Genomic DNA, 26,845 nt, shown 5'->3' on the forward strand with positions numbered 1-26,845 from the left:
TGAGAGCTTATTTTAAAGTGCTTTTGCCATTCATTCAGAACATGATAATACCGGACACAGATTCGCTTTAAAGTATATCTAAACCCAAATTTCTTCTTTTATTTTTTTCCTCAGTGTGTGCCCTTTCTGATATTTACTTAGCTTGAGGATTGTTTTATTATTTGTTATAGCCTAATAATAATTGGTTTTAAATGGTAGAACTACTATTGTTGAATATTGTGAAAAACATACAAATTAATTCTACGTCTACACCAGTGATGTAAAGTATCTGTGTTTTCTTTTCAGTTTTACATCACATCTTTTAGTATTCAAAGATCCATTACATTTAGTCAGTGCTTCCCCTTTCACAGAAATACCCCTAGAACAAAGCTAATGCTTTTTCAGCATCTATGGGAATATTTGGCAGCACTAGGATCCCAGGTTCAAATCTTGGCCAGGACACAACTCACGTGAAGCTTGCATGTTCCCCCTGTGTGTGTGGGTTTCCTTCGGGTACTCCGGATTCCTTCCACATCCCAAAAACATACTGGTAGGCTAATTTGTGTTCTGCCTAAAAAACTGGCCTTAGACTTTGTTAGGAACAATAGATTAGAAGCTCCTTAGTTAGTGACATGGCTATGGCTGTGCACAGTACTGCACTATATAAATAAAGGATAATAATATTTAATACGTTTAGGCTTCCACATCAGAAGCATATAGTATCCTAAAAATAAAATGATTCTGATGAAGTTGCTCACATGAACAGTCACTCCAACTAGGGGTCTATAACAAATATACCATAAAAGAACATGAAGAGCAGTACCAAACCATTGGATAAAAGAGTCCACAGTTTATTATACAACAACAAAAATATTCCAGAAGATCCAGAAAACCTCTTTTTTTAGGTTTGATAGGTATATTGAATGGCCTCTATACTTAGTGTGGACAAAAGCGATTTATAGTGGGTTTCCGTGTAATATGACAGGGAAATACACCAGTGAATAACAATTTAGTGTTTTTTATTACTGAGCAGAAACAGAAGCAATGGATTGTGCTAGTGCACCGACTTTATAGGTAAAAAAGGTTAAATATTAAAAATGAATAAATAATCTGTATTTTGGGTATAGAATAACAACATTTGTGGTACAACAAGCTTATTTTCAGTATAAACTGCATAATTTGGAAGTGGTCAGGGACATTTTTTATTCTATATTAGTGTGTGGCTTTGGAATGGTCTGGAGGAGTTTAGAACACTAGCTATGTCCTTGTAATAAATCTCTTGCAATATCTACTCCTCTGCTTCTGTGTAGCATCACCTTGCTTTGTGACAGAATTTAGAAATATTCCCTTGAAATGCACAAATATCCTGTTAACAATTTTAGTAGAAATACATTCTGATCACTAGTATTTCTTGAATATTACTAATAAAAATGTCATCAAATAAATCTGCCACAGTGATCACCCTTTTGGCAAATATTTACCAGAATGTTAATAGCCTTTGTACTGTAGCTATTTCCATTTCCCAGAGTTTTTATGTTGTGTTTGTTTTGTCTTACCTTGTCATGAAATTCATTGAAAATCATAGACAATATGACATTTTTCTAATAACTGTATTAATGGAGTTTCAGTTTTTAGTATATCTATCTTTTTTCTTTATATTTCAAATTGTTTTATTTGATACATTTTAATCTTTTAATCTGTATATCTTTGACAAGCTTAATGTTTGCTCGCAGTATCTGTTTTCTGGGATCGCTGCACTGATCTGTGCTTTGCATGTCTAGCACTTGTGGTAAGATAATTGGGATTCCAGCATGAATTTCCATGTCTGTACACATCACAAAAAGCAGAAGTGATTAGGCCAGAAGGAAAAATTTTAAAGGAACATTTGTAAAAAGGGACAAGAACATTGATAAAGTCTCACTCACCTGTACTAAAGCAAAACTATGCTTTTCTGATCAGCAATAGTGTATCATGATAAATCGATGTAAACAACTAATAGAACAAGATGTATTTATTACATTCATGTCCAAAGTACAACAAAGATCTTTGTTGGAGCTTTAACAATAAACTGTTTTCAATACATTTTTTAAAATCCTAAACTTCTGCCTATATAAGAGAGATGAACTGATAACCAACAACACACCCACCTTTTTAATTCCTTATCCCCGAGTGACACAAGTCCACTGCATCTATTTATTTGTAGTTGTAGATAGTAGAGTACTGGTCTAGTGTTTTGGGAGTGATCTCCTCCTAAAGTGGAACTAAACTAAAAATAAAAGAACTACACTTACCTTACCTAATCCTGCTGATCCCTCGATGGCGCTGGTCCTTCCCACAGTCCTGGAATTCCTCTTCGTCGTCAACTTCTCTCTTTTCTTCAGTCTTCTTCTTGTCTTCTTTCTACATCACCCGATCTCGCTCTACGCAGGTTGAGATTGGGTGACATAGCCACTGTAAAGGGGAAAAAGAAAGAGAGACAATCTCACTGCACTTGCATTAGATTGGCATCTCTTTCCCCTTGGTTGAGAAAATGCCCCTTCTGCCTTTGTCCGAGATGAGGGCATGCGCGGAAGGAGCAGCCAAAGCCTCCTGAGATGCATGACGTAGGTATCTCGGAAGGCTCTGCACTCTCATTAAGCCACGTCGATCAAGACGTAAAGGGGCAGTGCTGTACCCTTTTAAAAAAAAAAAACAAATGGTGTTGCACTTAAAAAACTACCCTTCTACGTAAAGTAAAAATGTTGCATTTAGGTATGTATTAATGCACCCGGTAAACTAAAGCATATGTTCTAGTATAAGCAAGGTTACAGGTCCATATGCTTTATCCATAAAGTACCCCATATGCTTGGTATACTGAGCTGGTTTCTTTGGGCAGAGAAACTGTGTTGCTAGAGGACAAGCAGCTGCCGATCTTGTGATATACAGATGTGCAGCTAGAAAGAATGTACAAAGTTATATAAAATATGTAATCATGAATCAAATAATGTTCTGCTTTAGATCTGTTAATACCATGTTTGCCAACTTTAACTAAGCTGACATATTTATATGAATGCTTTCCATGGAAGTAAACTGACCTCCACTTGCTCTATTGCTAGTGCCAAAATCTTTACCCAGTTGTAAACCATTTTACCCTGCTAGACCAGATTGATGTAATGCATGGGAGTTCATTAATTCACCGCACCCAGATATGCCAGGATCATACACACAGCTGCATGTGTGAATCCAATGCACATTCAACAAAGGATTGAGAGCAAGCAGGTAAGTTTGTTTTGTGTTGAAGAAGGGACCCCGCTGCCTGCCCCCAGTTTTTTGTTTTTCCTGCTTAGTTCTGCATTAAGGGGAGAAAAGGTCTAACCTTTACTCATATCATTGTGCCACACACTTAGATTGATAGATTAGAATTAATGACATTCACAAAAAGTGGAAAAAGTTCATTCTTAATATTTTATAGTTAGTGGAGGTTAGGCTTTTCATTTGTTGGTTGACCATACAGACATTACATACCATCTTCATACCTTTATTCCTTTGCTCCATTTTCAGAATCCAATTTGTTACTTCCATAACTTATTTAATGCTCAGTCACTCACCTGCAAACTATGTCCTCCTATACATATTATAGGGAGAAAACTTAAAGCTCAACGAAACCCACAAATTAAAGCAGCTCTACACACTGAGGTGCATGAAAACAAAACATGTCTGGTTTTCTTTCTACAGTCACAACCTAAGTAAAAAAAAAAAAGGGCAATAGGACCCTTGTTCTCTGTTGAGAAGCAGTAATCTTATTGCAAAGGTCCAAATTCCTGCTACTGAGCTTGAGCTATAGCTCTGCTATCAGCAAGGTTTGTGCTCCCTCACATCTATCTGAACAAACTCCTAATAATCTTTCTTATTTCTGTTTGTATGACCGGTGTCTTGGTGTACAGGTCAGGAGTCTAGTTCTGAAGCTGAGAACTTTGGGAGTGACAATATCAATTTGCCTTTACTCATGTTATGGGTTTTCATTAGCAAGTGTTTACAAGGAGTTTCATTGTAAAATGATATGTCCAAGCAATGACATGTAAAAATGTTTCCAAAATGCTCCCTTTATTTGATCATATAATTACACAAAGGAAACACAGCCCAGGAACAGGTAGTAACTTTTAGGTGAGGGCTCTGCACCAACTGGCTAAAGTTACCCCCTCCCTAATAGCACTGTACTTCTCTGTATGAAGGAGCATGGGGATTCGCTCAATGCTATCTCTGTTTATGCTTTTAATAGGGAGACAAATGTTCTTTAATGATCTTCATTACCACTATCATTGAAATGAAAATGAGGACATATCCAAACTTTTGAAATGCCACCAGAACAGAAATAGAAAATTTTCAAATTTGGACTCTTGTTTCGGGATTGAGTTTTTGGGACTCATGTCGGGAGGTTATCCTTTACATTGGAAAATTATCCTCTAACTTCCAGTTGAGTCTTTAGGAAAGGGAGTGGTGTGAAATCTCTCTAATGAGACAAAGTTGAACATACATTTTAAAAATCTCATACTCCATTTAATAATCTTATAAGAAAGTTTTGACGTTGTGTACTGTTGTACTGTTTGTACTTGATGATCGCCATATAAAACATTTCCAAGACATCTGGTATTAAAATCTACATTATGACAGCAGCAGCCTATCACATGTAAGATTTACCAGCAGTTGTGGTCATATGAGAAAAGCAAAATCAGCATGAAGTGGAAATGCAATACTGGATAATAGGGGAGATAAGTGAAAGCATGCCCCCATCATCATAGATCAATGTGTAACCCAACACTAACAGGAAGCAAACCAGAAAAGAGCATATGGTAAAACGATATGCCTTACAGACTGTATATGATTCTTTTATAAAGGGCTTCCAGTATTACTTTAGGGTTTTCAAAAAGCGTATATATTTCCATATTAGATACATACAATGTATCCAAGATGTCATTTTTTATTATATTGACTAACTGTCGTGTTATGTTAATGGAACCAAATATCAAACAGAGTAAACTTAAAGCGAGTCTAATCTAAGAAAACAAAAAAGTCTTCAGAAGGTAGTATTAATTGACCAAAAAGATAAGCAATGTCACTTAAAAGAAAATCCCTGGCTTCTGGTGGCTATTTGTTGAAGCTCTACACCAGGGGTGCTCAAAATGTTGAACTCGATCTACTGGTCGATCGCAAAAGCAACTGGAGTCAGTCGCGGAGACCTGCCGTACCCCTTTCTGCTGTTTACCAGCAGCCCTGCTGTACATCTATAGGGATGCTGGGGATGTCTTTCAGTGTGTGAGAAGGCTCGTGTACCAGTGGGGAGGGAGGCAGAGAGGGAGGGCAGTCTGAGGTGAGCAGTGCTGGGCTGCCAAGTCAGTTCTGGCTCAGTTTCAGGGCTCAATTACTGAGATACCTTTGTACAAATTAGCAGTTCTTTTCTTGTGCAGCACGTCATTCTCCTATGACAGGTGAACTGTAGCTTTCCTTTCACTATAGTCTTGTAGTGCAATGTCTGTGCAATGTCCTGCCATTCAATGTCCAATTAGCTCCAGTCACTTTTGTTTAGTATACTCGGTATATATATAAATAAATATATGTTTAGTTTTTTTATTGTTGATAGATCCTTTTGACTTGGTCATTTTAAAAGTAGCTCGCAAGCCAAAAAAGCAGGGCACCCCTGCTCTACACTGTATGGCACATGTGCAGGTGGTACTTTATCAGTGGCCATCTAGGCCAAAGAGGATCACCCGTCTTCACGGAAATCCACAATGTAGCTGACGACGAGGGAAACCTTTTGAGGATGCACTGCTGACAGGCACTGGACCTGTCAGGGGGACTTATCACCGGTAAGTATCTGCCATATTCAGCAAAATGTCAATATATTCTGATTAGGGCACCCATCTGCTTAAAAATAAAAAAAATGATAATATTTAGCTACTAAAATTGGTTTACATATGCAAATAAAATTTCCATAAAAACAGCATGTAAATTGTTTGTCCTAATCAAGTTGGCGTTTCTATTATACTAGATTAATGAGAGTGCATATTATAACTAAAGTGATAGTATTCTGATCCTCATAAATACCTGATTGTATTAAGCTGCTTACATGGAATTACACATTAATGTTTGGATTTGCTATTAGATAGATGACCCCTGCACTGATGTTCACAAAAATGCGCTTAATTAAATTGCTAGGATGATGATTATATCGGCAACCTTTGTATACCTTGGATAAAATGCTGATCAAGTTCAAGTAAGACAATTTTGTTTACTGCTAACATAATGTTAGGAGATGATTGGCTGGCCGGCATTCCCACGCTCTGTGCCATCACAGCATCAAACCCCATTTATTCTGTCAGCAATGTCACTCGCAGCAGCAAGAAGAACAAAGAAATAGCAGCAGCCCCTGCTTCCCTTTAGCCATGCAGCCTGAGATGTATTTTATCGGCATGCCTGGCACACACTCAGGTTGTGCACAGCTGAAGGCAGATTAGTTCTTGATTCAATCCTGCGCTGTAATTGGCTGCTAGGGTTTTATAGCCTTTCTGCTCACAGTCTCCAGTGCCTGTTGTAGCATTAACCCGGGCTAACTTGCTCCTGGAGTGTAAATTCATCTGATTTGCTGTTGCTGACCTTGCCTGTTTTTGACCCTGCCAATGTATGCTGCCTAGACCGACCCTGCTTTGTGTCTTGACCTTGTCTGGTGGACGAATTACCTGTGAATGACCTCTTGCTTTGTAGTCTGGACTTGTCCCTGCTGGAATTTTGGTACTGCTCCTAGTCCTCTGCGGGCCCTTCCCCAGACGCTATCCCTTCTGCACTGTCCTAGGGCCACTGGGAAACACAACCAGTCCCTCAAAGCTTGCTATAGGTGACAAGTGCAGCATTAGATTGGGGGATTGCTGTCTGGCAACAACTGTTGCTGGACCAAGGACTTACACATACTTTCTTGCCTTCTTCCGGACTGTTACCAATAAATACATTTTGTGAGATTATTTCTATAAGTACAAACATAAACAGTTTTTTCTTTCCAGAACCCTTTTTGCATGAACTTAATAACTTTCTGTGCACAGTAAAATCTTGAGCCATGTTATTAGCCCTGCCCAGTTAACTTTGGTGGACAACTGAACCCCTCTATATTATATAGAAACGGGAAGGGTAGGGGTTCTGTTTTGGTAACAAAATTCCTGTACTTTGGTGAAAAATAGTCTAAAAAAATGCGACTCTATTTCTTGTTGCATTATTACACTTTTGTATATGTGAATGGATTAGATCCTCAGTTTTTTATTGGAGCATATCATCTCACCTTAGTGACCATTTCCACAGTAATTAAAGAAACTACTCACCGAAGGAAAATAGATAAATATAAAATATGAAGTAGGTTCTAACCTTTTATTACTTTAGTAGAGTTTGAGAATCTCCAACACTTACTTGGCCTAAAAGCCTCCTATTGGTGAAGATTTAACTTCCTCTAACAACCAATAGGTGTGAAGACTGCAGTACAATTGTGAAGAGGTTCAGTCTTTTACACACATTCTTCCTCTATGCAAAGCAACCATTAAAAGCACAGAGCAACATTTTAGATTATTAAGATATAATTTTTGTTTGCTGTTGTTTTTTTTACAATTTATACATCATGGTTTCTCTTCCCTGGCTTTTTTTGAACAAGTGCAGATAAAAAAGATTGACGGTAATGTAATGTTGCAACTCATGCAATGAGTTTGATGCATGTTTTGTGATCACATTTATTCAGGCAACTAATACATTTAATTTTTCTTCCCCTCTTAAATGTTTTTCGATGGATCTCACCTGTGATTGCTCATTGTGATTTAATTTACCCCAATACTTTATATTATGTTATGCATGTGCTTTGATACTTTGCATGCTGTGTTTTTACTTCCTCTGAAAAAATATAAATATTAAAAAGGATTCCCAGGCTACCAGTAGCAAAGCATTAGTATCTCTGGTGCAGGGGTTGGCAAACTCCGGCCTTTAGGCCAGACATGGCCTAGCCAGTAGTTCGTTCCTGTCTAACGCCCCCTGGCCGATCCAGCCAAATGCCCGCCGGCAACCCGCGGCTCCGGTGCCGCGGGTCCCAGCGGATCGGCCAGGGGGCGTTAGGAATTGCCGAAGCTGGAGCCGCTGGAGCTCCTTTGCTGCCTCCTTGCTGTTGCTCCCCTTATTACTGTGGCCGGCGTTGATAGTTCCGCTGGGGCGGTAAATAGGGAAGTCTCCCTGAAGGGAAATCTCTCTCCTCCGTAATGCATACGGAGGAGAGGGTTTTCACTTCAGGGGGCTTTCCTGGTGGTGGGCAGAGCCATTGGGGCATATTAGCCATGAAAGTTTGCCGACCCCTGCTCTAGTGCATATAAGGTCTGAATTCATTACCAAAGAAATTCAGTGGAATGTGTTGGAACGGACATGGGAAAAATGTCCTAAACATACAAATAGCTACTGCCTTTCACTGAACCATTCTGTGTATACAAAGGAACTGATATAAAGTCACATTGCATATAATTATAATGTATACATGCAGTATGTAATATGATGCAAATATACAGTATGTGTAGAGCGTAAGAATGCTCCTCCCTCACACATCCTGGGACTCCGCTGGAATACATCACAGGTATACTGAGATTGTGTTCTTTAACATTTTATCCCTGGTGTATTATTGAGGCAATACTATGGAATCCACTGTAAATGTAAGTTAGCCAAAGTTTTAGCTGCAGTGATGCAGTCTTTAATTCTTTTATTTGCAATTGAACATGAAATGTAATATACTGTCTTCCTGCAGCTTATCATGAAAAGACAGTAGGTGATACTAGAGTATGATTTTTATCACCAGTTACCATGATGTTCCTTTTGCTGCTGAATATCTATTATCTGCAGTTTTTTTCTGTACTGATTGATTTTATTTAACATGCGTCAACCATTTGTACTGCAATGTAATTAAAACGCAGTGAGAGGTTTATGCATAATGGTAAGCCAAATCGTTTAAATTTAGGGAGTTAATTGGCTTTCCCGCTTTTATTGTATCTAAATGTTCCTGCTAAGCAATATAGATTTTTTTTTTTTTTTTGTTTTTTCAAAAAAAAATTTATTATGAGATTTTAGACAGTGGGAATAAAGATACAAAGAATTAACATGAAATACAAATTAACAATCAAAATAGACAGTTTCATTCCTTTGGGTTAGTATACTGAGGGTAATAACAGGTGGAAAGTCTGATGAATTTGAATAACAAATAAAATATTGTGTTCATTGTCGATTGCGGATCCAATTGTTTTTTTTTTTAATATTTTTATCAAATCAAAGGGGGGGGGGGGGTTGGGTAATGGTATAAGAATATAAGTTCAAAAAAGAACAATTAGGAATAACTATTAACTATAAATAAGTATGTTAGTTTGTGTCTCTTAAGATCAACATCATCATAATGCTGGACAATAGAATCAAAATCAAAATAATTACAAAAATAGAGGTGATCACCACTAAATGTACGAAAAAGCACATACGTCTATATATGTCTTAATTTGTAGAAGATCAGCTGGTTGAAGCACCAAGAGCCCTAAAATTGTACCATGACGAATTACGGAAGGGTTGTTTTTAAGGTTTTCTTTTATTCCTAGTAAATGATGTTCAGGGAATACCATTTTTGAAAGTATTTTTTTAATTCCTTTTTAGTGAATTAATCCTAATGGATGCACTATGTAATGCTTTTTGTCAATTTTAAGAAAATAAACCTCCTACTGCTATAGAACATTTCATAACTTATAATATTCAGATTGTTAAAGCTGGCCTTTTACTTTGTCATATATAATTTCAGATTTCTTTAGAGAAGCATACATTGATTAAGAAATATTAAGATATTATTAATTAATATTAAGAGGAAATAAACCCAAAACTACCCAAAACAAAAAAAAAAAACACTTACCATCACAATCCTGCAGAGCAGTCGATACGTTGGGAGGTTTCTTCCATCAGGTCCCACGTCATCCCGGTATCCGTCTTCATGGTTCTTCTTCCTAAAAAAAAATTGCCGATCTCACGCATGCACAGTGGGATCGGCAGGTTTTTTTCCCAAACTACGTCACCCGAGCGTAGTTTTACCAAACTACGTCTTGCGCCTGTGTCAGGTGACGTAGTTTGGTAAAAAAACCCGCCGATCCCACTGTGCATGCGAGAGATTGGCCATTTTTTACCTTTTTATTAAAGGCTTCTCCTGCGCATGCCCAAGATACTTGGGCATTCGCAGAAGGAGCAGCCAGGAGCCTTCCGAGATGCGAGACGTAGGTATTCCAGGAGGCTCTACGCTTCCATTCGCCTGCACTTGTTGCAGTTAAAACCCCCCACAAAAAAACAGAATTTGTACTTTAAATAAAAGGGTTGTCTACCCTTTTATGTAAAGTGAAAATTCTGAGTTCAGGTATGCTTTAATACATGTTTCTCACAGCTTCCTCCAAAAAAAGGAAAATAGTCATTACATGTAAACAGAGAAATAATCTAAAAGAGATCTTGCAAAACTTTGACCCATGGCTTGGTTATGTCATGGCATGGTTATGTCACTGCACATGTTCAAAATCTAGCACAGAGATCTTTAACTAGAAAGAAAAATCCTGACACTGATGACGCAAGCATTTTACATTCACTGCATCAAGATATTTTTTAATTCTTTGTTAATTCAAAGGCTATGCGAGTCAAATGGAATTACTTATATGAATAAAAGTTTCAAATGCTGTATGTACTTAAATGTAATTCGATCTTAAGAGGTACCTACTTTTACCTGAAAAATCAGGAAAACTGCATTGCTCGAGTATAAACCTAGGGCACAAAGTGTATTTGTTACTGCTAACATTCAAAACAGTAATCAAGTGCATGGACTCATATATCTTTTGTGCCCTATTTTAAAGGTTAAAGTATTTTGTACTTTTCGGATGGCTATAATGGGTCACTTGCTGTTAAATGGCACTTTTGTGCATGATTGCTGGCCACCAATAGGTGGTGCTGTGTTCTCATGTAAATTGTGTAAACTTTCATATCAAACTACATGGCAAGAGTTTGTTATACACTTTTCATGAACACTGGTGTGACCTGAAAATAAACAAAAGATTATCCTTTAACCGTCATTTTCAGGTCAAAAAAATCTTTGTTGTTGTCGTCTGTAATATTGCTAGACCTATGGTTTCACATTTTAAAACCCTAACTTGTTATCTACTTGTCTTTTTTTTTAGATATTTGAGTAACCTATAGATTATGGCCAGTTCTGCTCGGGAACATTGTTTCCTACGACAGCGTAACCCACAACTACGTTATACTCTGAGTCCTGAGAATCTCCAAAGTTTTGCATCTGAAAGCGCAATGACTGAGAACTTGAACATTCAACGGGCCAACAGTGATACGGACTTGGTAACCTCTGACAGTCGTTCCAGCCTGACAGCCAGCATGTATGAATACATACTCGGTCATTCTCAGGAACTTATCATCTTCTGGGATATCAAGGAAGAAGTGGATCCCACTGATTGGATTGGGCTTTATCACATTGGTAAGTGTGATACATTTTTATATGTGTTTGTTTCAAATTATGTATAATAAGCTTTTTACCATAATTTTGTAAAGGTTCCACTGATATTGCATAATAATAAAGTGATTTGTGTGAAGTTGATTTAACAGCGAAAATCCCATTTTCACAATTGGCGATTTTTGAAAAATATTTTTGATATTTCAAGTTGAACTTGCTGCCTTTCAGGTCAATGGCAAAACCTTAAACATGGAGGGGGTGGTGTTGAAGGAAACATATTTCAAGTGAAAAATTAAAAAAAAAACATGAAGTTTTTTTTTGAACAAAAATGTTCAAGAGTTTTAAGTTGGGGAAAAGAGGGTCAGGGAGAGTGCTAAGAACACATTCCAAGTGAAAATAATTGTAATTAAGTACATAAACGATGAACATACTTTCTAAAAATAAGATAATAGATTGAAAATTATGGTGTGAAATATTTTTTTTTAAATTTTGCCTACTTCTACTAGCAGAATCCCTATTATTTGTGTATGCCTAGGTGTTTAGAATGAGAATATTAGTGATTGATAGGACAACTACTGCTAACCACACTAGAGCTTGTTTTGAAATATTATAGTTTTGAGATGAATATAATTTCACAGAGGTCCTAAAGCAACTAAATCAGTGCGGCTTACCTATATATGTTCCAGCGCCAGGCAGGACGCACACCTTTCTTCTTCTTCTCTTCAGTTCCACTTTAAAGAGGATCTCTGTGAAAAGGCTGGGTAAATTAGGTTCTAGTTAAATTCAATATTGAAATTCTTTATGAATTCAATATTGAATTTCTCTTTTTCCTTACATGAAGCACTGGGACAACATTAACCAGGTAAGAAGAAAACCTTCATAATGTCATCTATTTTTGTATACACATTTGTATAGTTTTAGGTTTGGATGTATTTTTAGTATATATTACAGTTTTAGAGATTTATTTAGTAGACATTTTGGTTATTTTGTGCTTGTATGCACTGGAACATATTTTAGGATTTTTTTTTGAATGAGGGTGAGGGATTCTGCTTCATGCCTACAACAGACTGACATATCTTACCCATAAAGCTCCTTTCAAGCCTGGTCAGTCACATATCTTGTCTTTTAGGACATTTTTAATATCTAATAATAATTATAAAGTTGTTGAGGTCATGAATGGATTTATGCAAACTAGTGAAGTTATAGAGATGTTTTCTAATTGGTTTGATTTATACCCAAGCCATGTTTTTGAGGTTTGTTTCCCATTTAAACATTTCTACGATAATTCTTTGGTAAGTGCTATTTTGGAGATGCATATGTATTGATGAGAGAAGAGCTTTTCTTCAGTGGTTGGTTCGGCATTTAGATTCATAAAATGTTAATGAAGTGAATGGAAGACCTGTAGCAGAAGAATTATAGTTGCAGATATTGAAAGCACCTTTTTTTGGAATATCACATGTGAATAAACATAGATGACATTTTCTGTCCTAAGATCTGTGATGTATCCTTGTCACCAAAATTTTCCATTATTTATGCAGATTAAGGTCTGGCTTAGATCTTCACTCCAAACACAAATACTACTAAAAATTAAAGAGCAGGATTTGTTGCAGCACCTAACTTTATTCCAGGGTTGAATGAGTCATTACAGTAATTTAACTAACTTTGTAAAACCCAAACTGTCAGGAAACTACCCCCTGGGGATGGATAAGTCACACTGCCTGGAAAGTATTACTGTGTTCTTGTGGTATCAGAGATTGTTACCTGTTGGAACTAATATTAAGGACTGCTGCTGTAAATTCTTTGATTGCCAGTGCAATTGAAAGTTTTCTTCCTATCCATAACTGTAGAAAATACTTTATTAGGATTGTTTAGGGAATATAAAATGTTTCCTATGTAAATAGGTGCCGTCTATTAACAACAAGCAAGGTAGTAAAGGAATGCAATGAAAAGCATGGGTGGACGTTCCTACATGTGAGCTAAATTTATTACCTATCCAGTACTAGAGAATGGGTCTAGTGATTCTTTAAATGGGAAATTTAGTCTATATTCAATTATAACATATTTGGAAATATAAATGTTAACCCTAAAGGATAGTTTAGGATTTAGTTCATTTTGAAAGTGCACACAGTAAAACAGCTTTAAAACAAGGTATTCTTGATCTCTTGGTGTTTTAATGTGGAGCTATTTACTCTCAAAGATAAAAAAAAACTCTAGAATCAAGTTTTAGTCATTTTTAACAGCTTAGAAACACCTGCTGTTTGTTTACTTTGGAAGGTTGGTAACCTGCCAGGATCTATTCTCCACAAGGAGAAGCTCAGATTTCTCTACCTCTGCTATAAAGGTGAAATTTTAAGGTTAACCTTTTTACAATTCTTAGGGAGTTAAATTAAAGATTGTTTTAACTGTTTGCTTGCTAATTACGTTTACTCCTGTAATTTATTACTATATTGATGTATGATTTTACTAAAGGTAACCTAAAAGTCTAAATGTTTTCACTATATAATCAATTTGAATTACCCAGGTTTGGCAGGGTTACTTTAAAGTATCTGTAAACCTAATCACTAAAATCTTATAAGCTGATGAAGAATAGTAATTTTGATGAGGGACTACCAGTCTATTAATAGCAAATAGTGGTCAAGCTGTCAGCGATTCTTAAAGTGACTTTAATTGTAGAACCTTATCTATCTCGGCAGAAGTTTCCCTCTTCTGAATACTATTCCTTATCAGATTGGAAGATCTGTGTTTTTATGGTTATGGTTTTAAAATTTTGAGTGAGTATATCTTTTATAGATTTATAGGTGTGTGCCATACAATAAATGCCTAATGCACTGGGGCACTCTGGGTTCTTTGTATGGAGATATGACAAATCAATATGACTTGATATCTTACTGCTCTTGCCCAGCCCACATCATAAAAAACAACCCAAGAATGCAGTGATTGCATGGGCAAAATGATTCTACAATAAACTATTCAGCATGCACTGCTCTGTTGCACTGGCATTGAAGAGTAAGGGGTAAGGGCCAGATTAAATAGTACCCTTTTTAAACAAAAAAATACCTTTTATGCCACATTATTATTATTATTATTATTATTACAAATTATTATTTACCGATATGTAGGATGCTTGTTGCTAGAAAGTGCCAGTAAGCCGATACAAAGAGGTAAAGGTTTGGTTTTCTATCTCCTGTTAGGGGGCCTGATTTAGCAAAGCTCTCCAAGACTGGAGAGGATACACTTTCATCAATGAAGCCAGCAAACCTGGAAAGGATCTGGTCCAGGATTTAAAACATTTGCTAGCAAATAGCAAATGACTTTGAAGAAATCTATTCCGGGTTTGCTGGATCACCCAGCTTCACAGATGAAAGTGTATCCTCCCTTGAAGAGCCTACAATAAATACAGAGTACCAGCATACATACAATACCATACGTGTATCATAATATAGTCATATTTGTTTCTTCGTTATATGGGAATCTTTTCAGAGTATTTCAGGGCACAAGAGATGTTTCAACATGTCTGAAAAGTATGAATAAAATGTTTACTAGAAAGAACCAGAATACCTACCTTTCTGACTACCTATGTCAAAGAATGAAGAATCATTCCTCAAAGTCTGCAGGGAAACTAATAATTCTGCCAATGCCGTGTGTCCTCCACATTCCTCACTGGTTCACAATGGTAAATTAGTGGCTTCACCATTTTCTAAATTCCATAATCTGAACCCACTGTGCCTATTCAGAGCTCTGACTTCATTCTGACCTTCTTGAATTGTATTCCTCTTAAGTAAGACAGTAAAGGCATCCTCTGTATTTCTTGCAGTTCAGTCTAGTCCAAATCTCAAACCAGCTTGCTGATTGAGGTCACTACTTCATTCATTCTGTTCCCTTTCCCTGTCGGTAAGCTTTCAGCCTTCAAGTAACGGCACTGTGCAATGTAACAGAGACCTAATTGGTTCCATTTGCTCATCTTTATCTGGTTCTTTCTGTGTAGGGGAAATATAGAAAGATTATATGTATTCATTATAGCTGTTAGCTGAACTAAATTAAACCTAAACTTCTTTTAATTATTCTACAGAATTGATTTTTAATTAATTACCATTTTCATCATATTCCTTGAGTTTAGTGTTAAATTCTTCTAATAAATAGTACTTTTATCGTTACTCAAACGCACAACACTCTGTTAGGTACGGGTATAGCTTTGCAAGATTTCAGTTGATGTGTTTGTGCATTATTCAGCAGCATCGTCTGGGAATATGGCTTTTTAAATGTTTAATACATGAGTACAAACAAGGTTAGCGTTTTGCTTTTACTTCATTGCCACTGGTCTTTTACATATTTTAATTGAAGATATGCTTCCAGTGGATTGCACATTGCACATGTGCAAGGGTTCTTGTCCGATATTTGGCTCAGGGCTGATATTGGACAAGAATGTTGCATTTGTACGGTGCTCGCCATCCATCGTCCGAACGACTGCCCTGGCGGATGCACAGATTGCAAACGATCGTAATGCAAGTGAAGGGGAGAGAGCACAGAGGGGTGCTGCTCCGTCGTTCTCCCCCTCCCCTCTCCATAGAGCAGTATGTACAACACTTCTTCATGTATCGTGCAATCTTTTGTCGTTCACGATCCTTTCCAATGACAATTATTGCACGTGTGTACTTAGCCTTAGAATCCTGAAGCTTTCAACTGTGAAAGTGAAGCCCAGGTGTGCTACTTAGGCAGCATTTTATTTGTCCTAAAAATTGTATGTTTATGTCTTTTTAATATAAAGTAACAATATTAAGAAACAATATATAGAAACATTATATAACTGCTGGGTGCCCCCAAAAAAGATTTCTTACTCAAAATACTTGTTAGATACAGTTCGTATTTATGGATTGTTACATCATAATTGCGCCTTCATTCTAGCACAGATCAAAAAAGTTACCTTAATTTACTTACAACATGTTAACAAAAAAAAATAATCCCTAATAACTTTCAGCGGCCTTAATTACCTCCTTCTTCCCCTTTATCATTTTTTGATTTTATTATTATTTTGTTTGTCACACTTTCACAATAAACACATATGGTTAAATTGCCATCATCATATTTTGTTCCAGATATGTCATGTCAGTGCCAGAAAAATTGTATACATGATAGAATAAAATTATCATTTTTTGATGTAATAACAATACTTATTTTTTAACTTGCACAGAGCAAACTAGGACATTTTTTTTCTTATTTGGTTATTTATTTTTTCTATAGATTAAAAAAAATATTTTGTTTATTTTTTGTTTTATTTTGTTTAGTAACAACAAAATTATCTCTGAATCAATGTTCATAACAGAAAATTTCTGGTCCACAACCTTTATATAGATGTGAGGCTGAGCTGGTAAAAAAAGAAGGGTGCCTAAAAAAGTGGTTTCTTACTTATATCGGTCTCATTACACTTAGATGAATCATTTCCTCTTGTTGCAACTGCTGTGTTTACTGAAAGATCAGGACACTTGAGGAAATGAGCCAAAGCATCCTGGAATTTGGAGCTGGATACTAAAAAAAAGGGCAACCAAGTTAACCCTTTCATTTAAAAATGTATTGTATGGTTAGACTCCACTCGTATTATTATCTTAGTCGTTAGCCACCTCTAAAAGTTGCATATGAAAACATTTTTTAAGAAAGGAAAAGAGAGGTTTTCAGTGGCTATAAAGGTGTATTTCAAAGCGGTAATATAAATCTTACATGCAGTAATACATAAATAAAGTCAGGGTTACCAACTCCTATTAAACACCATGGGGTTGGAATGACTGCACTAGACAGCAGGTTGCTAATTATTTATAAATCAGAGAGCGTTTTAACTGTATAAATTGTATAGCGTTTTGTAGACCAACGCGTTGCGTCTAATGGCTTCTTCAGGGGTGTGTAGACTTAAAGAAATCGCCAATGTAACTCTCTTTCTGCTCTACCCTGGTAGTTTCTATAATTCTACATTTAAAATCCTCTCTGATTCATACCTAAATAGCAACCTGCTGTCTAGTGTGGTCATTCCAACCCCAAGATGTTTAATAGGAGTTGGTAACCCTGACTATATTTATAGCATGTAAGATATATAATACAGTGTTGAAATACGCCTTTATATGTGAGCCACTGAAAACCCCTCTCTTTTTTACTTTTAAATAAATATATACACACACACACATTTATATGGTTTGTTTGTGTAATAAGAATATAAGAGATACTTTTCCAGTGGTAGATACCAGTTTTTTCCATGCAGTTCCAAACCTTCCTGATACATTGACAGTATTATATGTTAAAGCCTTTCAATTAAAAGCAAGGTTGTTTAATCGGCCTTTTAAAGTTAGTCATATGCTGCATAATTTCTTTACGATTGCAGTACCAAAACATTGATGAATGCTATTATCTCATTTGGGATTTCTTTGCACACTACTGTATGCTGACAAATTGTTTTTTTGTGAATGGAAGTAATTTTGCCCACAACCCCAACATCCCCCCACAAAAAAAAAATATGTATGTGAAACAAGTTATATTGATATTTATGTATTGAATTTTTAAGCTAAGTAAACAATACTATACACATAGTTATATTTACCACTTTATGGAAAGCAAGAAACAGCACTGTAAACAGGAGGGGCGAATCTGTTTATCAACGTCAATAGACGTCTGCACTTCCTCCACTTTGGACCACCTGGACTTCCCGGGATCTGCCTTCACGCCTGTGCAGGCTTGTAGTTCAATCAGAACATGCTAAGGAAGAAAATAATTTATTATTTGACTCCTGAATGATATACTGGGCCTGATTTATTAAAGCTCTCCAAGGCTAGAGAGGATACACTTTCATCAGTGAAGCTGGGTGATCCGGCAGACCTGGAATGGATCTGGTTCAGGATTCAAAACATTTGCTAGCAGAAATGGAAATCCATTCCAGGTTTGCTGGTCACCCAATTTTACTGATAAAAGTGTATCCTCCCCAGCCTTGGGGAGCTTATTTAATAAATCAGGCCCAATGTATAAATTAGTGGTAACAAATATTCTGCTGCTAAATTATAGCATATTGTATTCTTCAGTAACATAATTCTGTTCCTGGATAATATTGTTATGTACCTAGAAGATATCTGCTCCTGGGGGATGAAATGTATTGCTCCTGGGTGATAGTGTTTTATTTCTGTGTTTTTTAATGATTTGTTCCTGGATGATAAATTGTTCTAGTTTTGTATTTATAATAAGATAAAATATTCTTTTTAGGGCAATACTATATTTTGCTCAATATAACAGATTTTGCATCTACTTCTACTTCTGTGTTATAAAATGCTCTGCTCTTGTGTAATATAATGTTTTGCAGCTGTATTATATAATGTTCTAATACTGTGGGATGAAATATTCCATTCTTAGTTAATATTATGTTTCCTGAATGATATAATATTCTGTTCCTGGGTACATAATGTTTTGCTCCTGTGTCATGCAATGCTCCCTTGCCATTATGTCATATAAGGTGCAGCTCCTGGTGGATAAAGTGTTCTGCTTCTGATTGATTAAATATACCAATTCAGTGTTATATTATTAGAACATAATAAAATATAATAAAATAAAAAATATATAAATACTTTTGCAATATGGCTTCTAGGAAATAAATACTTGTTGCAGTATGACACTGCTAAACCACGTCCATTAAAACCATGTCCCTAATTTGCAGTTCACACACTAAAGGAAGGAAATTACGTGGGGATGGGCTATTACATCCTGTACTAGCAAAAAAAAAAAAATATATTGAAGTCCATGCATGCCTTATCTAAGGAAATGACAGCATAGACAAGGTGTTCTCAACACTAGGCATTACTCAATAGTGTGTGCGCATTTATGCATTTATTTTAGTAGCTCTTTCAATTGTCTCTCATTTTTATATTCCTTCCTTTTCCACTGACTGGAGGAAGAGGCAGGAGATCAGGATTGACTTTGAAGTGGTTAGCCTATGTTTTTACAGTTCCTTTCCTAAAATACACTGTTTTTTTTAAGGAACTAGATTCCAGACTCAGACAGGCCATGAATAAGCTCATAGACTAGAGGGGGATGAAAGGGAACTGTATAGCGCATTCACAAACTAAGAAACCAGGATGTATCTCGGCACATATGCTGCAAAGATTCCACGAATCTTTTTTAGATTTAACTCTATTTAACTACACTTGAAATATGGATTACAAAGTTAAACGGGCAATCTGGACAACTTTGGTAAGTACATTGTTTTTATTAAAAACAAATAAAATAAATCAGTTTTAGCAGAAGAGACATTTTAGCTTGGATGACTATTACAGAGATCATTTGTTTTAAGTAGATGCCAGAGATAAAGCTACACTCTGTGATAAGCAAATAGTTTATTATACAAGAGCAATATGTATTTATACCTTATTCTTGCTGTGCTTTGTGTATTTATTTTTATCTGAGCATGAAACTTTTTCTATACTTTGAATCTGTGCAGGAGCTTCCTGTAAAAAAAGGCCTGACACATGGAAGGTATCACAGAACTTGGTATGGGTCTTACTCAGGTGCCCTAGGATGGGGTATGGAATACAGCCATTTAATTGTGGTCCTAGGTTGCTGGCCAGGAAAGTGGTAGTAAATAGTCTTCGTTATACCAGTAAATAGATTTATCGGTTTAAAGTATGATATATTTTGCAAAGATGTTTCTGGGAAACAAGCTTCTCTCTTCTTCAGTGCTTGAGAGTTTATTGCATCATAAGAACATGCACACATTGATCTGTCTCCAAATGTGGGGCTGAAAAAGGCTGTATTGTATAAAACAACATAGATTTGTAGTGTTCTCCCAGCCCTTTTTAGCTGGGCGCACCACTCGGCGCTTTTCAATAACCATCTGGCTGTTTTTGAATGGTTACTGAAGAGTTGGGTAACAATAGAGGGGCTACCACCTGCCTACAATTTCTTCCCAGTCGGTTTAAATAAGTTTCTGGTTTGAAGACTAATTTTGTATAGCAAGTTTATAGCATAAAAAACATCTGCACATCTCAGACATGAGGTCAGCTTTCAAATAATAGGGAGCCCCCAAAAAGTTTCCTTACAAAAAAGGCAGCAATTGTACTTTGTTAGTGTTATGTCAGCCTTTTCACCCAATGGTAGGCTGGCTACAACTAATACATTGGAAGTGGTTACATTTTCTCCAGTGATGAAGTCCTGTGATTGCCTTGCTTTCATTTAGGAGAACATTTTTTATATCCTCTGTAAATCTGAGCACATGGATGTGCATGAAAATCCTAACCTAACAGATCAGCAGTTTCTGAAACATTTAGCCCAGCATATCTGGCACCAACAACCATTTCAAAATTCAAAGTCATATAATCACCATTCTTCCCCATTCTGATGCTTGGTTTCAACTTGTATCAGGTTGACTTGACAAAGTCTATGTGCCCGAGATTGTCTCTGTGTGAATAATTAAATGTGAGTGTGTTTATATATAATGTATATATATATGTGGTAATTTTTAATCAATTGAAAAGTTGACCAAATATATAATGAAAATCCAAAGAGTTACCTAAATACAGAATACAAACAAATCTTCAGCATTCAGCCCTGGCAACCAACAGTTCTCAAAGTAACCTCATCGTTGAGTTACCTGAAGGTAGAGTGCAAAAGAGGCTTTAAACTAAAATTTTCTGGAGACCTGTGTGACCTTTTATTATTATTATTATTAGTATTAATAAGCAGGATTTATGTAGCGCCAACATATTAAACAGCTCTGTACATTAAATAAGAGTTGCAAATCACAGACAGTTACAGACAGTAACACAGGAGGAGGAGAACACCCTGGGGGGATATGAAGTGGTGGAGAGTAGTGATGGGTCCTAAGAGACAGAAGAAGACGGGTAGGCAATTTTGAAAGATGGGTTTTGAGTGCTCTTTTAAATGAGCAGAAAGTAGGAGCAAGCCGAATAGGATGAGGAAGACCATTCCACAGAGCCGGGGCAGCTCTAGAAAAGTCTTGCAGCCGTGCGTGTGATGAGGTTATGAGTGAGGAAGTCATTAGTAGGTCATTGGAGGAGCGAAGAGAGCGGCTGGGGGAGTATTCTACTATCAAATCAGAAAGGTAAGTGGGACAAGAACTGTGTAGAGATTTGAAGGCAAAGCACAGGAGATAAATTTGATTCTAAGGTGAAATGGAAGACAATGAAGAGAACTGCAAAGAGATGCAGCAGAGGAGGAGCGGTGGGAAGGATGGATGAGTCTGGCTGCAGCATTCATGATAGATTGTAGAGGAGAGAGTCAGGGTTAGTGGAATACCAGAGAGGAGGAGGTTACAGTAGTCCAGATGAGAGATGATGAGAGTGTGTACAAGGAGTTTGGTGGTCTCAGGGGACAGGTAGGGGCGGATTTTGAAGATGTTGCATAGGTGAAAGTGACAGGACATGGAAATGTTCTGAATATGGGGGGTAAATGAGAGGGCAGAATCGAGGGTGACATTGAAACTTTTTTGCTTTACTGGTTCCTGGATGCTGCAGGTTTGCTCCCCCTATTATTACACAACATTTATATAGCGCCAACATATTATTCAGTGCAGTACAAAGTTGATAGTCATGCGCACAATCTAATGTCCCTACCATAGTCATTGGTCTTTAATACAGTCTAAGGTCAACTTTTTGGGGGAAACTAAATAACCTAACTACATGTTTTTGGAATGTGGGAGGAAACCCTCACGAACACAGGGAGAACTGGCAAACTCCATCCAGATAGTGTCCTGGCTGAGATTTGAACCTGAGACCCAGCACTGCAAAAGCTGGAGTGCTTGTCAACTTATATGTCACATCAGGACTAAATATCAGCTGTGTGCTGGAACGTGGCTGCATTTCGAATTGTATTGTATAAACCCAGTTTTCAAATTTACAGTCAATATCTCCCCTTTACCCCTTCAATATTACAGAAACAAAATTCAACCAGTGTGAGTAATAATGATTTTAGAGGTTTTGGTTTTTAAATGAGAACCAGACTGAGGAGGTGAATGGATTCTTACCAGTGTGTTTAATTGGTAGAGTATGATGGCATATTGTGTGGAAGGGTGAATTTCCTAAGTATGTGTTTAGATAGCTGCACCTTAGTCCTCATATATGTATTTTGTACAGGTAGAGGTTGAAAGAGGCATTTTGTAGAAAAAAATTCCAAACTACTCTTTTTTAAATTTATATATATATATATATATATATATATATATATATATATATATATATCCTCTATATTCCTGATCCTCAAAGACTATGCCGCTAAGGCGTTCTGACCTCATTCTGACATTGTTTGCCGAATATTTTTTTGAATCTGTGACTCATAAGATACTAAAACCAGAGACAGACAGGAAACTATCATTTTTGGGAGGACCTCAGGACTGACAACATCCTTGTTTTTCGGAGTACATGTTTCCTTTTATGTAATATAGGATTACTGTGTAAACTGTTCACCTCCATGAAAATTTTAAAATTATGCTATTTTTAATTTAAAAATTGCTGTTGTAATGGAGAGGTTAACATAGTTCAGTAATAGAAATGTACAGCGCTGCTTAATATAAATCCTGTTTAATATTAATAATAATAATAATTTTATTCATAATAATAATAAGAAAAAATCAAAAGCAAGTAAAACCAAAAAACCATGCTACAGTGTCAGTAGTGTCAAATAATTTATTCAGAACAAAGTGACCACATAGGATGTTATAAATAAATATTAATAGAATGACTTTTAGAACAAGGAGATTTCTCAGGAAAATGTGTGGTCACAAATCCCCTTTGAGAGTCATTTCCTATGGTATATTGACACAACCATTGCAAGGCATGGGAACGTTTTGACAATAGCAAGCAATTAATTAGAGATAAATGCATAAAGACTTTTAAAATCTCATTCAGAGAAACATGTTCATTATAGACAGGCAGTTAATGTACTGTAGGCAATTTAGAGCATTATCTTAAATTTCCAGCGTATTTTGTTTAATTAAACTGTACAGTTTTTTTTGTTTTGTTTTTTATTAACATAAGTATGCGTGACACAGTGAGAAAAATATTTTTTTTATATTATCAATGTAACTAATTTTATGTTTTTCTTTGTATTTTATCTATTTCTGCTACATGATTTTTTATGTTATGAGGTATGTTTAATATGTTGGTTAATAGCAGAATATATTTTACTTTTAGATGAAAATTCTCCTGCAAATTTCTGGGATTCCAAAAACAGAGGTGTAACAGGAACACAAAAGGGACAAATTGTCTGGAGAATTGAATCGGGTCCATATTTTATGGAACGTAAGTAAATCTTTTTAAAACATATCACCCCTTAATACATTACTACTAAGACTTTTATGCATATAATTTATAATGGATGTTTTGGTTACTGTGTGTGATCTGAACAAATAATACGGCAAATACGTCCCATATATACTGTATTTCCAAAAAAAAAAAAACATTCTATTCATCCTAATATCCTACTCAGCATTTCTCCATAGGTGAGTGTATGAATTTAGACTTGTGATAAGCAAGTATCTGGGAAGGCTATGAGCCCAGATCTGCACTGGAACATGTCAAGTGTTCAGATAAAATCACAAAATCAATTTCTATTTACATACTATACTGCATATTTCTTCTGTACACTCTTTAATGCTAACCTGAATTTGGTGATTCTATCTGATATAAAGTATTACAAACAGCATACATTGAATATGTTAATTTTACTGAAAACAAGATATATAGACCTAATATTTATAATATATACAAACTGCTGTAACTATTCCATGTATTTGGGTTTGTAAATCCTGCATTCTGTGGTTTCTACCATTGGCTTGTGTGTCATTACTGGACATACAAGCTGGTGGAAGGAACCACTGTGAACACTGATGAAGCAGATATCTGTTCCATCAAAGCCTTTCATTAGCTGGGGCGCAGCATAATCTGTATGATATACATGTAATAATACATAGGAGATAAAATTTGACATATCAAGCATATTGGAATCATTTTCAAAATATAAAAGTTCAGAACTTTGTTTTTTGAATACACATTCATTTACTCAGTTTTGTTTTCCCAGGAATGGTTGCAAATCCAACATTCATGAGCGGAAGTAAATAAATATACACCTTTCTCCCTCACTTCACAAAACTTCTGCTCCAACAATCCTTCCTCCCCTGTTGTACACTCCTAACGTCTTCCAACAAGCGCTCACCTTCCCTCCACTGACCACCATGCTACTGAGGAGGCCGAATAGTTTTAATCATTCCTCCCCAACGCCTGTAAAAAAGATAAAGATATTAATACCAACACCCCCTCACCCAGTGTTACCCATCTTTGCAATCTTAACCATTATTTACCTGGTCCCCAAAGCAATCCCACCTACTCCGCCCCCCCAAAAAAATACACACACAGTATTTCCATTTTCTGCAAATTCAGCCAGCCCCCATTTGCCTCAGTTACCTAACCCCCAGTGCAATCCTAAACATCTCCCTCACAAGGTTAGCCAGCCACCCCAGCACCTACTGCATCTGCACCCCTTTAGTCTTACTACCCACCATTTCTTTACTCCCTTTGCATGACTACCCATTGCTTCTGCGTCCCCATCTTCACACCCACTACTCCTTCACCTCACATTCTTTAAATGCTCAGCACCCCCTTCTTAGCACCCACTGTTTCTACAACTTCTTTTTACTCCGGGACCCCTTCTCCCTGTCCTTACAACACCAATGCATTCTTTTCTTTCAGCACCCACCATGTCTGCAATGTATCTTCTCTCGCCATCTATTGTGGTGTCTCCAACTTACCTTATAATAGTTTTCATGTCTACATATCTTTCTCTCACCTACCATGTCTGCAGTTTTCCCTGCACTATTGCACTTGTACCCATTCTTTTAGCATTGCCTCCTGTGTTGGTTTCATCCAATCTTACCTACACTCCTTCTTTCATTACTGCCCCTGTGGAGCACCCATCCACCAGTGCCTGCAGCCCCATTCCCTCTATCATGCACACTACCCCCCCCTCACTACTACACCTGAATTTGTAACACCACCACACCTGCAGGTCACCTCTCACTAGGTGACAACAATCTGCAATCCCTCCACTTTCAATACAGCGCCTGCACTCCTCCTTTTCCCCATCAACTTCATGCCTATTCATTTCTCAATTCATCAATGTGCACATTTTCCCGAGCTTTTTTATTGTACTTATATCACTACCTCACCCTCAGACCTATCCTTTAGCTCACATCTGCACTAGGCACCCCTTCTTCTTCAGTACTGCATGCCTTTAACCTCTTTTCACACGTCCACAGCTATGCACACCCTATGACCGCTATTTATGTACCCCCTCTCTCACCACCCTGTGCACAATTTTTCCCATGCTCACTCTGTGTCCTCCCCCTACCACTGTCACAACACATCTACACAAAATGTTCTCTCCTTCCCCGGCACCCAGTGCCCCCAGACCTTATCTTCCCTTCCTGAACACTATGATTGCAACTTCCTCCCTCTCCATGCTTTCAACACTTCAGTCTTGCACGTTCTGGAGCTGGCTCGCTTTTGATAATAATAATAAAACCACTAATGGGCATCAATGGCAAAAAAATGTCATTTCCGGTTCTTAATTATCACCTGCTCCTGCTTGCTTCCGATTTAGACCAACGCACAATAAGTTGGCACATCATGCTGCAGTCATCGCAGTAAAACTTGGTTGCTGCTGGAGGATGCACATGTCTAAAGGAGGTTTATACAAAGATTGTACAGGATATACACAGGACACCATGTTTAATGTATGGGGATAACAAATACATAATGCAATCCACATCCACTTACAATGTTTTAAGGAACAAAGCATACTTTTGTAAAGTTAATTGCAGCTTTAAACTTAGATTTGGCAATAGGTTGGTGATATATAGCAAATCTTGGGAATGATGTATAGCCATGTAATAAGAAAAAGTGTAGAAGAAAATTGAACTACATTTGCTAGTAAAATATGAATTAAATAAAAACATGTATTTTCTGAACTATTATTAAATAGTTAGTTATGAATATAGTTATGAATTTGAAAGGCAGCAATGTGTTCATGAGAAGCAGTAGAGATTTTAAATCTCTTCATAAAGATCAGCTCTTGGTGAGAACATCACAAAATTGTTTCAGCAACTAGACACCAGCTGGGACGTTAAAGTTAGTGGTTCCAGGAAGGTACATAGAATGAACAAAATATTGAACAAAACCTTGAATTGAATAATTGAATAATTGAATAAAAAATCGCTATAAAAAGTAAAGAGTTTTAGAGTTATTCTTACTTTGGCTCGCGTCCTAAACATTCATACCTTCAGTGTTGTGGTAGTAGCCCAATTTTAATGCATCTGGAAGGGAC

General features: G+C 36.7%; 1 protein-coding gene across 3 annotated transcripts in view; it reads left to right on the plus strand.

Moving 5' to 3' along the window:
• LOC140335858 (E3 ubiquitin-protein ligase HECW2-like) overlaps positions 1-26,845 on the plus strand; it is a 52,254-nt gene that overhangs the window by 20,692 nt on the left and 4,717 nt on the right. For all 3 annotated transcript variants that reach the window (XM_072418843.1, XM_072418844.1, XM_072418845.1), the window contains 2 exons: positions 11,205-11,515; positions 23,659-23,766. In XM_072418843.1, the coding sequence (XP_072274944.1) occupies positions 11,227-11,515; positions 23,659-23,766 (397 nt within the window). In that variant the 5' untranslated portion in view covers positions 11,205-11,226. The remainder of the gene's footprint in view (positions 1-11,204; positions 11,516-23,658; positions 23,767-26,845) is intronic.

Source organism: Pyxicephalus adspersus, chromosome 7 (assembly GCF_032062135.1).
Source record: "Pyxicephalus adspersus chromosome 7, UCB_Pads_2.0, whole genome shotgun sequence".
Lineage (NCBI taxonomy): Eukaryota > Metazoa > Chordata > Amphibia > Anura > Pyxicephalidae > Pyxicephalus > Pyxicephalus adspersus.